The sequence below is a fragment of the Euprymna scolopes genome, chromosome 19, assembly GCF_053919585.1.
Source record: "Euprymna scolopes isolate OS-2025 chromosome 19, ASM5391958v1, whole genome shotgun sequence".
In the NCBI taxonomy this organism is placed as follows: domain Eukaryota; kingdom Metazoa; phylum Mollusca; class Cephalopoda; order Sepiida; family Sepiolidae; genus Euprymna; species Euprymna scolopes.
The window spans coordinates 140,753,049-140,766,697 of NC_136500.1; the positions used below are offsets into that span (position 1 = coordinate 140,753,049).

A 13,649-nucleotide genomic window follows, 5' to 3' on the forward strand; every position below is an offset into this window, starting at 1 on the left:
AAATCTGCTTAGGAAACGGGGTGGGGGTGGGTGGGGAGATGATTTTCATAAATATATACTTTTTTTCTTTCGCTATTAAACATAAATACTTTTTTTCTTTCGCTATTTAACATAAATTTAACATAAATCTCTTAGATTTGCTTCTCTCTTTCTCCACATGCTTTTCTCTCATTTTTTTTTTGTTTTCATCACTGTTGCTTTGTTGCTCTTCCTCATCTTCTGTTTGTAAGTTGGCCCCACCATCTCTCTTCTTCTGTCTTCCTCAACCGTGTTATGTATCTTCCTTACTCTCTCTCTTTACCTTTGTCACTCTCTGTCTCTCTTTGTATTTCTCTTTTGCTCTATCTTTTTCTCTCTTTCTCTCTCTCTTTCATTCTCTCTCTCTTTTTCTCTCGCTCTCTGTCGTTCTCTCTCTTTCTCTTTCTCTCTCTTTCTCTCTTTCGTTCTCTCTTTCTTTCTCTCTCTCTTTCTTTCTTTCTTTCTCTCTCTCTCTCTCTCTCTCTCTCTGTGTTTCTCTCTCTCTGTGTTTCTCTCTCTTTCTTTCTCTCTCTCTCTTTCTCTCTCTCTTTCTTTCTCGATCTCTTTCTTTCTCTCTCTCTCTCTCTCTCTCTCTCTCTCTCTCTCTCTCTCTCTCTCTCTCGCTTGTGCTCTCTCTCTTGCTTCCAATTTCTATCTCCTTCTCTCACTCCCTTACCTGCTCTCTTTAATGCTTTCATTTACACACTCTTTACATCACTTGCTTTTCCTTTCCTTCCTTTGTCCTCAGGTTTGGTCTGTCTTTCTTCCTCTCCCTATGCATCTTACTGCACTTTTCCACACAATCACATTTCCTCTGATCTATCTTCCCCAACCTATAATTTTCTCAGTTTCATTCCGAGATATACAGATTCAATGAACACATCCAAAGAATGTATCTTTTTTTAGTTGATTTCTCTTTTCATTGTGTGTCATTTCTTGTATAAACGTTCTGTTTTCCAGAACTACTGACTTTGATTACACACTTGAGGATTCTGCTTCCCCTGGCGACTATGGTGTTGTCAGTACTCCTGCCACACCTGGTTATAATGCTGATACGCCCAGCCCTATGGGCCCTTTTACGCCACAGACGCCTGGCACTTGTTCACCATACCAAGGAACGCCTTCCCCTGCAGGTTATCAAGGTAAGTCACATGCAGTTTCATGTTAGATCTACAAATATTTGGTAGAACCTAGATGAATTCTTATGACAAAAATTGAAAAACGATTTGCAGGATTTATATTGTTGTATTAGGTGAGATTTATTGATGCAGTGAATCATCAGTATCCTCGTGATCAGCATCCTCAGCCTCACCCATTTTATTGTCTTATTGTCCTTGGTCAAGGTCTCATGTTTTCTGGCAGTTTACAATCCCAGTCTTTGAGTTGGTCTTAAGGATTGATTCTGTTAAAATTTCGTTTGAAGTCCTTGTTCATGTAATGTGGTTGTTCCCAACCATCATGCCACGGCACATTGGTGTGCTGTGGAATGATTATTGGTATGCCGTGAAGAGTTTATAGGTGGAAGTTACAACTTATAATAGCTTTCATATTGTTATAACAGCAGGTGTTTGTATTAATAAATACTAACTTACACATTAATTTTTACGTAATATTGATGCTTAAATATATTAAAAAAAAAAAAGAAGATATATAATAAATCGTTTGTTTCAAATTGTTCAATATTTTGAATTTTGCATAGTAAGCATTGTTAAATATATATTATTCCTTAATTAGAATTCATTTTAGAGATGAGCATTATATATATTAATTTATTTTTATTTCGGACTATTATCATCTTTATTAGTCGTTGTTTTTCATCTTTTATTGGTTGTTTATTCACAACGTTTTGGCCAACTATTCCTCTGGCCTTCGTCAGGTGGTAACCGCGACGGATAGGAACTTCGAATCTCCTAACTGCATTCTCAGCAATCACTGTCATCCGTAGTTGTTGTCGTCTCACCACATTTTGGCCAAGTAAACCTCTGGCAACCTTCGGGGCCCGTGGCGCAGTTGATAGAGACGTTGAATCTCTACAGTTTCAGATGAACATTGTCTGAAGATAGCGGTTTCAATCCTACCCAAAGTGTGCCAGAGGTTTACTTGGCCAAAATGTGGTGAGACGACAACAACTACGGATGGCAGTGATTGCTGAGAATGCAGTTTGGAGATTCGAAGTTCCTATCCGTCGCGGTTACCACCTGACGAAGGCCAGAGGAATAGTTAGCCGAAACGTTGTGAAACAACAACCAATAAAGATGAGAATAATAGTACGCAATAAATAAATTAATAAGCATTGTTAAATATTGAAATATTCAGTTTTTAGATAGATGTGCCGTGGAAATTTAAAGAGTTCAATAGTGTGCCGCCATGTAAAAAAGCTTGGGAATCACTGATGTGTAATGATGTGCATCCAAGTTTGCTTTGATCGTCGCATTTTCCTCCGATCTTTCCGCATTTCTGTCAAACCAAGAACAAAAAACAATTTTCTTCTAGAAAACAACCAAACTAAACACAAAGAATAATTTTTTGAAGATATAAAGAATTTGAAAACTTTTGCCAAAAAGAATTGAACCTGAAAAGGGTTGATATGCCATAAAACAACCAAACTAAACACCATAAATAAATATTTGAAGATATAAACAACTTCAAGTATAAATTTTTTTTTTTTTAAAATTATCGGATTCGGCATTAAATAACCTGAAAAGGGTTAGTATGCTCTAAAACAACCAAACCAGATCAACATGGCCAAACAAAAGCAGTCGATTGACCATCAGAAACTTATTAAACTTTACCAACAGGATATCAAGGCTAATATGTCAGATCTGATCCGACCTGATATTGCATATCCATCTGATTACTGTTCTATCATACTGAAGTTAAGTGGTAGACTATAGCTGTTCTACTGAGATGTAGGGGAGGGCAACCTCCATTCCCAGGATTACTCCACTTGTCCTTGATCTTTCATTTATAATGCTGAGTGTTAAACAAGGGGAGGCACACTGAAAACTGTAAGAAATGTATACAAGTTCAGTCATTTCTTTATTTTGTCATTATTTTATTTATTACTAGTAGGGTTATTTGGCATCACCTGGACCAAAAGCGTAACATATTTCGATTACAACATCTCTTTAGCTTCCCCCCCCACTCCCTTTTCACAATCCTCTCTTTCTCCTCTGCCCAGGCCAGCCCATTTCTTTCTAGTTGGACATACACACACATACATAACTCTCCTTTATCTGATAACTTTAATAAAGTAATAAGTCTATATTTTATTTCCAAATTAGTATATAAAAATTAATTCCCACCCTGATGAAACCTGGCCTAGTTTAGTTGACTTCCAGAGTTAAAAAAATTTTTTTTATTTTATTTTAGATATTGTACATCCGGGGCAATGCCAATTAAGAATATACCAACTTTGTAGGCCTTTATTTTGTAATTTTTAACTTTAAGTTGTACATACACTCACACACACAACTGCCTGTTTTCCTTTACATGCCGATGACGTGTTATCTACAATAAAATAACATATTCAACGTTAAAATCACATATTGAAGCTGGGACTCTAACATATGCATCAGTAAATAAACATAAATTGGAATGTCAAATATCCAAATATTATAAATGTTTGTTGTCTGGGGAACAAATTAACCAGATTCAAATCTACTACTCTAAGTTATTTGTAAATGTGGACTGTTTTTTTGATTACTCGATCTTACTTTTCTCATGATTTTAAATCTCAAAATACAAAATGAAATTTGTTAAACATTTTTTTCTATATTTCAACTTTCCTTCTTTTAAGCAACTCCAAGTCCTGCCGGTTATGTGGGTACACCCAGTCCTTCTGGCTACCAAGCTTCACCTTCACCAGCTGGTTATGGTGCAACTCCGTCACCATCGACTTATAGCCCAATGACGCCCGTAGCACCATATACGCCGCAAACACCAGGTGCAGGTAAGTAATTCTAGAAGTGCAAGCCATGTTTAGTTTCAGAACAGTTTCCGATGGTTCGTTGTTCTACACAAGTCCTTGATGTGACTGGTTCGCAGTAGACAGTTCTTGAGTTAGAAGTCACAGAGCAAAAGATTCTTCTTGTGTTGATACAAAGAAAACATATGTGGAATTGCTACAGAAAGGTTTAATATTTATGGAGCAATTCTGGTTTCTGATTCGTTGGTAGCAGAATGTGAGTTCCTAGCAACATCGTTTATAAATAGAATCTCCGGACTGTGCGGGATCATACCCCATTATACTGCAAACATATTGTAACAGTAATTCAATCCATTTGTCAAAAAATAAAATAATCGTGTTTCAGGGAAAGAGGTATAAATTTATAAGAGGATATACAGTAACCAAAAGTTTATATATAGTAGCACTTGTCCAAATTCACTTTGAATTACTGCGTTGTTGGTGCATTTATTACTTCATTTGGATCAAATCCGTTGCCAAGGCTGGTGGAAAAATGTTGGGATCATTCTGCCGTTCCAGTAGATATCTCACTACTGATGCGATGTTCTACCTGTATAAGAGCCAAGTACATCTAAGGATGGAGTACTGTTGTCATATTTGGGCAAGAGCTGCTAGAAGCACCTTATCCTGCCCTCACAGAGTTCAAAATAGACTTCGTAGCCTAGTGGGGCTGCTTGTTTCTCTTCCTTGCAATCTCTTTCCCATAAGAGATGTTGCGAGCCTGTCTCTGCTTTATCATTATTTTCATGACAATTGCTCATCTGAGCTTTAATCTATGCCCCCCCCCCCGCCTGACTTTCATGAAAAACACTCGTCTAGCTGGAACCACTATCAATAATTTCCCCCACTCTTTATCTGTACCTAAACCTAGATTCCATGAATAAAGCTTCTTTATAAGAACTGCACGCCTGTGGAACTCTGTTCCATTTACCTACTTTCCAACTGACTACAATGTGGTCGTCTTCAAGCGCAACATGAACAAATTCTTGATGAGCCGTCTCCTTAAGTAATCCAATTTACCAATTTTCACTTCGAACGATTACTATGATGTTTTCTCATTGACTACTATACACTCATTAACCTTTATCCTCGAGTTGCCTTCAGGCCTTGATAAGTGGTGACTCCTTTGTAAAAAAAAAAAAAAAGAAAAAAAAAAAGAAGTTTATTCTAAGGTCCAAGGATCCCGATTGAAAAAACATCTCTCCTTTGTTTCAATCGAAATTTGTTTCTTACAATGTCTGCATAGATGTCTTTCTCACACAAGACTGAATTATACGTCCTAAGGTTTATCATAATGGTCATTGATGAGATCACTGGCTTTCATAAATCCGATAAATCCTGCACCAGTTGAATAGCTAGTCTTTGAGCACTCTCTAAATGCTGGATATCACGTATTGGTTATCGAACAGAGGCTTGGACACCATACTCTAAGAATGACATGATGAGGGAGATATATTTTAGAAGTGAACATTGAATGAGAAATAGTGCTCCTTGCTTTGTTTGCAACTTGAATGCAATGTTCAGATGATGGCTTTAATGACAGGCCGACCAGAAAGCCAAGACTATTTTGTCTCCTTGAGTAGAACAGTGTCATCACTATGGCTAGGACAACAGCATATTCCTTTCATTGTTTTGACTCTCGAGTGTGTATCCGTTGATATCTTATATGCTTTAATATAGTCATGTTGCTCTCGGTTGATTAGCTGTGTCTAACTGCATCGGATATATATACTTGAATCGATTAGAAAAGTGTTTTTGTTTTTTGTGATTTCTTTTTCTGTTTGTCTTGGAAGTTATGGTTCTTGATCTGTTTGAGGCTGGAAAACTGAAGATTTTAACTGTATTTTTTTTTTTTTTTTAATATTCATTCCATGTTTTTTTGATTTCAGCCATGGACCAAGCCATTACTGAATGGCATACAACAGATATAGAAGTGCGAATCAAGGACACCCATGACGATGTTGCCCTCATTCACCACACGGGTATTATTCGATCCGTAACTGTAAGTTCCTTTTTTTTTTTTTTTTTTAAACGAAAAACATAAAAATTAAATAATGAATGAAATTCTTAGTATCAAATTAAAAAAAAATTTATAGAAAAAAATGCTCATTTAAATCAATATCTTTCGATTGAGAATGTACTTTTAAAGAAACATCAGGACCTTAAACTATACCCGATGGTGAGGGCTCCAGCTTGCGGGCTTTGGGGAGTATGGAGCCACCCTTTAATTGCCATTGTTCCCAGGTTCACTCTGACCTGGAGTGGTAGTATCTGTTAGGGTCCCAACTCTGGATTGAATAGAAACTAACTTGAAAAAAAAACAAAACAAATATATTCTATTAAAAAAATTGTTCTTCAAAATAATATCGGATTCGGCATTAAATAACCTGAAAAGGGTTTGATATGCCATAAAACAAAAACAACCAACCAACAAAAGAAACATGAGTTTTGTCTTTTTGCCTGCTGAAGAAATAAATTTCCGTCTCCCTTATCTGCTGAAGAAATAAATTTCCGTCTCCCTTGTCTGCTGGAGAAATAAATTTCCGTCTCCCTTGTCTGCTGAAGAAATAAATTTCCGTCTCCCTTGTCTGCTGAAGAAATAAATTTCCGTCTCCCTTGTCTGCTGAAGAAATAAATTTCCGTCTCCCTTGTCTGCTGAAGAAATAAATTTCCGTCTCCCTTATCTGCTGGAGAAATAAATTTCCGTCTCCCTTGTCTGCTGAAGAAATAAATTTCCGTCTCCCTTGTCTGCTGGAGAAATAAATTTCCGTCTCCCTTGTCTGCTGGAGAAATAAATTTCCGTCTTCCTTGTCTGCTGGAGAAATAAATTTCCGTCTCCCTTGTCTGCTGGAGAAATAAATTTCCGTCTCCCTTGTCTGCTGGAGAAATAAATTTCCGTCACCCTTGTCTGCTGGAGAAAGAAATTTCCGTCTCCCTTGTCTGCTGGAGAAAGAAATTTCTGTCTCCCTTGTCTGCTGGAGAAATAAATTTCCGTCTCCCTTGTATGCTGGAGAAATAAATTTCCGTCTCCCTTGTCTGCTGAAGAAATAAATTTCCGTCTCCCTTGTCTGCTGGAGAAATAAATTTCCGTCTCCCTTGTCTGCTGGAGAAATAAATTTCCGTCACCCTTGTCTGCTGGAGAAATAAATTTCCGTCTCCCTTGTCTGCTGGAGAAATAAATTTCCGTCTCCCTTGTCTGCTGGAGAAATAAATTTCCGTCTCCCTTGTCTGCTGGAGAAATAAATTTCCGTCTCCCTTGTCTGCTGGAGAAATAAATTTCCGTCTCCCTTGTCTGCTGGAGAAATAAATTTCCGTCTCCCTTGTCTGCTGGAGAAATAAATTTCCGTCTCCCTTGTCTGCTGGAGAAATAAATTTCCGTCTCCCTTGTCTGCTGGAGAAATAAATTTCCGTCTCCCTTGTCTGCTGGAGAAATAAATTTCCGTCTCCCTTGTCTGCTGGAGAAATAAATTTCCGTCTCCCTTGTCTGCTGGAGAAATAAATTTCCGTCTCCCTTGTCTGCTGGAGAAATAAATTTCCGTCTCCCTTGTCTGCTGGAGAAATAAATTTCCGTCTCCCTTGTCTGCTGGAGAAATAAATGTCCGTCTCCCTTGTCTGCTGGAGAAATAAATGTCCGTCTCCCTTGTCTGCTGGAGAAATAAATTTCCGTCTCCCTTGTCTGCTGGAGAAATAAATTTCCGTCTCCCTTGTCTGCTGGAGAAATAAATTTCCGTCTCCCTTGTATGCTGGAGAAATAAATTTCCGTCTCCCTTGTCTGCTGGAGAAATAAATTTCCGTCTCCCTTGTCTGCTGGAGAAATAAATTTCCGTCTCCCTTGTCTGCTGGAGAAATAAATTTCCGTCTCCCTTGTCTGCTGGAGAAATAAATTTCCGTCTCCCTTGTCTGCTGGAGAAATAAATTTCCGTCTCCCTTGTCTGCTGGAGAAATAAATTTCCGTCTCCCTTATCTGCTGGAGAACTGAATCCCTCTGTCCCTTTACCTGCTGAACCCATTTTATATGCTGAAAAACACGTGCCCTCGCCCATTGCCTGCTGAATGACTGTGTCCTCCCTTCACCTGTTTTCTGCCGTTGAAAGGAGAGAAATTCTGGCAATAATAAGTCAACCATTAAACGTTCATCTATATGCTTGTTCATAATGAACACACCAATGTTGATATATGACATAATCGCATTGACACACCAGTTCACCAAAGTTAAGCAATGTTGAGCCTGGTTAGTACCAGATAGATGACCATTTGGGAATTCTAGGCACTGTATATGCTCTCCGCTTATCTCAGCATTTGTTTCCAGTTGTGTTGCACACATATATATTAGGAATGTACCGATTAGCAAATTGGCTGATTACCGATTAATCGGCCTTTGGTAATCAACTGATTACCGATTAATTGGCATTTGACTCATCCGATTACCGATTGACAATCATCAGATTAATCGGTCCATAAAAATAAACATTACCGATTAATCGTTTTTTGATAATTGCTTACTGATTAATCGGTATTTGATAATCAGCTGATTATTGATTAATCGGTCTTTGATAATCAATGGGTTACTGATTAATCGGTCTTTGATAATCAGTTGACCACCGATTAATGAGTCTGATAATCAGTTGATTATTGATTAATCGTCCGATTAATAGGTTTTCTACCGATTTATCCAGTAAATTTTGTTGTCATATATGATACTGATATTAATTAAATTATATTGTAAACGAAAATTAGTTGACTCCCTTTTTTGCTTGCCAGTGAAAATTTATCGAAGAGACATGTATTGAATATTATCAAACAACAGGCATGACATGCTGTTAACATGTAGATTTTTACAACTGCACTGAATTTGAGGCAAATAAATGTAATTTCCCTCTTTTTTCTTCGTATCGAATTAACATTATTTTTTATTTTAAATCATTTGTCAAATAAAATTATTACCTCATCTTTCAGTTTTCATGTTGAGGAATTGTACAGTAAATTGCGACGATAAAATAAAACCTTCTTCGTCACTCATACTCTTGTTCTTCATTTTTGAACTCTTACTACCATTCCATATATATTTTTCTGGTTTAGATAATGCTAGCATACAATATACCAACGTTGAACAAATTTAAGTGTTTCCATAATATTTTTTTTTTTTTTATCCAGGGTGGCATGTGCAGCATTTACATCCCTGATAAAGAAAAAGTTGTGAGCGTTACAAGTATGCATTTGGAACCGATTCCACCTGTTGTTGGAGAAAAGGTATGTAAATAAGTTTATTTTTTCTCATAGATTTATTTGTTAAGCCTCTTTAGGATTTCTTATTCTAATCTATAATCCCATTTTGACTAAAAAAAAAAAAAAAAAAAAAAAAAAAGTATGAATTTAAAAAAAAATTTTTTTAAATTTTTTTTTAAAATTCATACCGTTTTTTGTTAAACAGCATTCACCATAGGTAGGTTGAACCATCCTCCTCCATAGGAGGAAGTGTCACAGTTTTTGCAATGAGAGAGAAGGATGGGAATAAGCAGCCTTTATGCTTTGGTTCCTGTCCAGAATTTTCCCTCTATTAAAATTAAAAATAAAGAAAAGTCTATATGATGTATGTACCTGTGATGAAATGAAAATATCATATTCCAAAAATCACATAAATTGATCAAGTAGTTTCATTTTCATAAAGAAAATAATTTTTAAGCGATTAACGGGAATTTGTAGACATTGCAACATAAATCTAATATGTGTGAAGTATTGTTGAGTTATTTCCCTTTTTTCTTGGCATATTTTTCAAAATGGCGGGTTAGACAGTCACTTCTCGGATACTCTTAAAATTTGATTTTTATTATTTAAAAATAAAACTACCTGATCAATTCATGTGATTTTTGGAATATTATATTTTTATTTTTTCACGAGTGTGCATTATACAGACTTTTCTGTATGTTTTTTTTTTTTAATATGGGGGGGAGAAGAACCTCTGCTTGTGCTTGTTTTTCAATTGTCTTATGGCTGCAGTAGGAGAGTTCCCATTTGCATTGAATGAGATCAATCACCTTCACATATAGGTGCTCTGAAAAAAAAAAAAAATTGAAAAGTATGGGTGCACAAATACAATGATTTACACCCTCCCCCCTCCAAAAAAAACAAAAAAAAACAAATAAAAAAAACAAAAAACAAATCTACTCAATTGGAACTTTCGGTTATAGTCAGCTTACACACTTCCTAACACCTGGTGTGGCTGTTACCGGAAGTGATAACAAGGCAAATCAGTTCCTTCACTTTTTTATCTCACATCTTTATCCCCTCTGTACATGCAGTCTTTGTTTTATTATATTTTTCTGATTGTTCTTTTTTTTTTTTATTTAATAATTATTGAAATGTTTTTTCGGTCCTATTTTGATGAGGAATTATTGAAATTAGTTTTATTTTTTAAAGAATTATTGAAAACAATTTTAAAAATTATTTTGGAAATATTATGTATTGAATAAATTCATTAAAAAAAAACATGAAAATGACAATTGTTTTAACCTTTTTATTTCCGCAGGCCAAAGTGATATGTGGTGATGATCGCGAGGCAATTGGTGTCGTAATCAGCATTGATTGTGACGATGGTGTGATAAGATTTGAAAATGATTCCGTGAGAATTTTCCCCATTCATTTCCTGTGTAAGGTGCCATCGCAAAGTTAAAATGATATTTTTTTTTTTTTTTTTTTTTGTAAAATCATTATCCTTCAGATGGTTTGGATTTTTTCTTTTTTTCTTCCATTCTTTCTCCCACTGCCGAGTTATCACTAAGATCACTTTCTGTCAAAAATTCACGAAGTAAGAATTAAAATTTGACACAAATCATTTGAAGTGTTTTTTTATCTTTGAAAATATTTGAATGAATCCTAAGTTTTTGGTAGCTTTTTTTTTTTTTTTTTTTAATTGTGAATTTTCGTTGTTGCTTTTGTCAAACAAGTCAGACGTTTGCTTAAAACTTTTGGTTGCAGCCATTTGTTAACCTGTAAGATAGCAGATTTTTACTCCCAACACAGAACAGCGGTCACAGGCGAGGGTTTAACTCAGAATATAGGAATAGTGCAGAAGTAGGATAGATACATAGGTGGAGTGATAGAGATATGGATATATTGAGATATATCAGTATTGTCAAGTTTGGTTCAAAATTTGGTACTTATACCAAATAAGGAACATACAATTGTCAGAATTTTCTGTGCAGTTTATGTAAAATGCTCAAAGGTGTCGAAACGCAGAGTCAATGAAATCACAGCAGCCATCCCTCATTTAAGAAAAAATTTATTTGCTATCATTGGTTCATTATTTTAATTTTATCATGTTTTGTTCAAATCAAATAATATCAGAAATAATATATTTTCCATTGGAAAAATTGGTCAGTGTTTGCACAAAAAAAAAAAAAAATGAAACTTTCGTTGGGCACTTTATTTTGCATGTAGCCAAAACTCCAACATGTGTAATGATATTTTTAGTATTGAGAGATGCTGGATTGCCTCGTTAAGCAAACTCAGTGAGTCAGGTGTGGTCATGTTGTGGTTGAAACTTTGTAAAGAATCCCAAAGAAATGATAGGATATTTTTTTTTTTTTTAAATATCAGGAAAATGAGATCTCAATGATAAATAGAGGTGAAAATTGTGGACAGATTTAGCTGGTATCAACATTTCATATTTAAAAATGCTAAATAACATTTTTTTTTGTTGATAATAGATTTTGAAAAAAAACCCCAAAAAACTTGAAAATGACATGTTTGTTTTCCTGAGTGGAAATCAATGAGGTAGGGGTGATGTGATGATTGTGACCACATATTGATGGAACGGAACTTTCTTGTAGTGACACGATAACAGGAAATGGTTTGAATGACACTGATACAGATACGTCAAGAACCAATTTCTTCGGAAAGAAAGAGAGAGAAAAAAAAAGAGATTTCATTGGAAAGAGAGGGGAGAAAGGAAAAAGAATACAATTCTCCAAGAGCTGGGGGAAAAAATAGCCGATTTTATAAAGCTAGGGCTCAGCAAGTCGGTGTCTTTTCTCCTCTGGCCGACCCAGGATGCTGGTCCTCACTTGGTGAACCTAAGGTTCACACATACTTGAAAAGTCCTTAAATTTTGACTTTTGCCTTGCAAAGGCTTTATTTCTATTGTTACTTGAAAAATCCTTAAAAATATAGAAAATGTCTTGAAAATTTCTTGAAAATCCTTGGAAACTGTATTCTTAATGTCCAGTAAAAATTTGTTGAAATATTAAAAATAAAATCGTAATGACTACTATTAAACAATTTTTTTTTAAGTATTAATAAAAAATACCATTAAAATATTTTTTAAATATTGAAAATAAAATGGAAGTACTTTGTTTTGAAATTGCATAATAGTATTATTGTGGATACAAGAGTTATGTCCCATTATAACAAAATAAAGGGATATAACTCCATTTTTTTAGCCTAGTTTTCACTTATCACAATTTTTTTCTCACTTTTTTTTTTGTGTCAAATCTCCCTCTACTTTTGCTTTCGTTTATAATTTATTTTGTTTTGGAGGAGGAGAGGAGTAGTGGCAACTGCCATAAATAAAAATGACCAGTCAGTCGTTTTTATTTCCTTCTGCAGACAGGACTCTCCAACGGCGAATTCCTCTTTTTTACTACTTTTTAAAAGATTTTTGTGGATTGTAAAACAAACCCCAAATTTTGTTTTGAAAACTTGAATTTTTTCTGGATAAGTCCTTGAAAAACTTTGAAAATGGACATGGAGAATCTGTACAAATCCTGGAACCAAAAGAATCCGAGCATTAGTATTAAAATTCCTACGTGGGGAGAAATCTATTTGAAAGAATTTGATTTCAAGTTATAAATCCAGTAAACAGAAGAGAGCCCAGATTATCTAATCTTTATTTGTATAAACTATATATGGGATTATTTTATGCAAATATTTTTTGTTAAAAAAAAATGATCTTCGATGTTTCATTAATTATTGATTACCTGTTGATTTGAAAGCGACTCGGTTGTTTCCAGATCTATCCTGATACTCAATGTTCAGCATTTATAGAAGAAGAATTCAACCACAGCGTCAAACAAACAGCCAGGTGAGACTTGTCAGATGGGATCATAGACCAGTCAGTGTGTTAAAGGTATTGCTACACAAACTTAGGGTTGTTACATGTTTTATGTACTAAGAGCATTAGAGTGGCAAATTCCATTGACTAATGAGAGTCTGGTTACATTTTGAAAGGTCCAACACTCAACAAAGTTAAGAGTGCTATTGGAAGTTTGGGTGAGTGCACCTTTTTTGGCCCGTGTGTACAAAAGCCCTGAGAATTACACCTGAGTTTGCATAAGGTACATGACGAAAATTTGAAAACCTCAGAAACGAGGTAAGTGATGAGGAAACAAGGTACAAAAATTGTAAATAAAAATTTTTCTTTTAAGTTTATCAAAAAAGTCACCTAAAGAAAAGAGTTAATGAGATGGATTGATTGTTAGTTGAATAATGAAGAATACTGTGAGAGGATTGAAAATGGCGAATGAAATGATCAAATTTATGTGAGGACAGTTCATGAAAAATATTTGTTGACATTAGATTTGAAGACGATCATTTTGAAGAAGTTCTTTATAATTGTGGTAGTAAGATGAGTTCTTGCCGGTTGTTTCCAGATTTATTCTGATACCCA

At 35.2% G+C, this 13,649-nt stretch overlaps 1 protein-coding gene across 2 annotated transcripts in view; it reads left to right on the plus strand.

The window, feature by feature from the left end:
• The window catches only part of LOC145240010 (transcription elongation factor SPT5-like), a 79,443-nt gene extending 68,626 nt beyond the window's left edge, over positions 1-10,817 (plus strand). For both annotated transcript variants that reach the window (XM_080103614.1, XM_080103615.1), the window contains 5 exons: positions 979-1,160; positions 3,818-3,970; positions 5,875-5,987; positions 9,140-9,235; positions 10,512-10,817. In XM_080103614.1, coding sequence (XP_079959740.1) covers positions 979-1,160; positions 3,818-3,970; positions 5,875-5,987; positions 9,140-9,235; positions 10,512-10,655 — 688 coding nt within the window. In that variant the 3' untranslated portion in view covers positions 10,656-10,817. The remainder of the gene's footprint in view (positions 1-978; positions 1,161-3,817; positions 3,971-5,874; positions 5,988-9,139; positions 9,236-10,511) is intronic.
• The last annotated feature ends 2,832 nt before the right edge of the window (positions 10,818-13,649 follow it).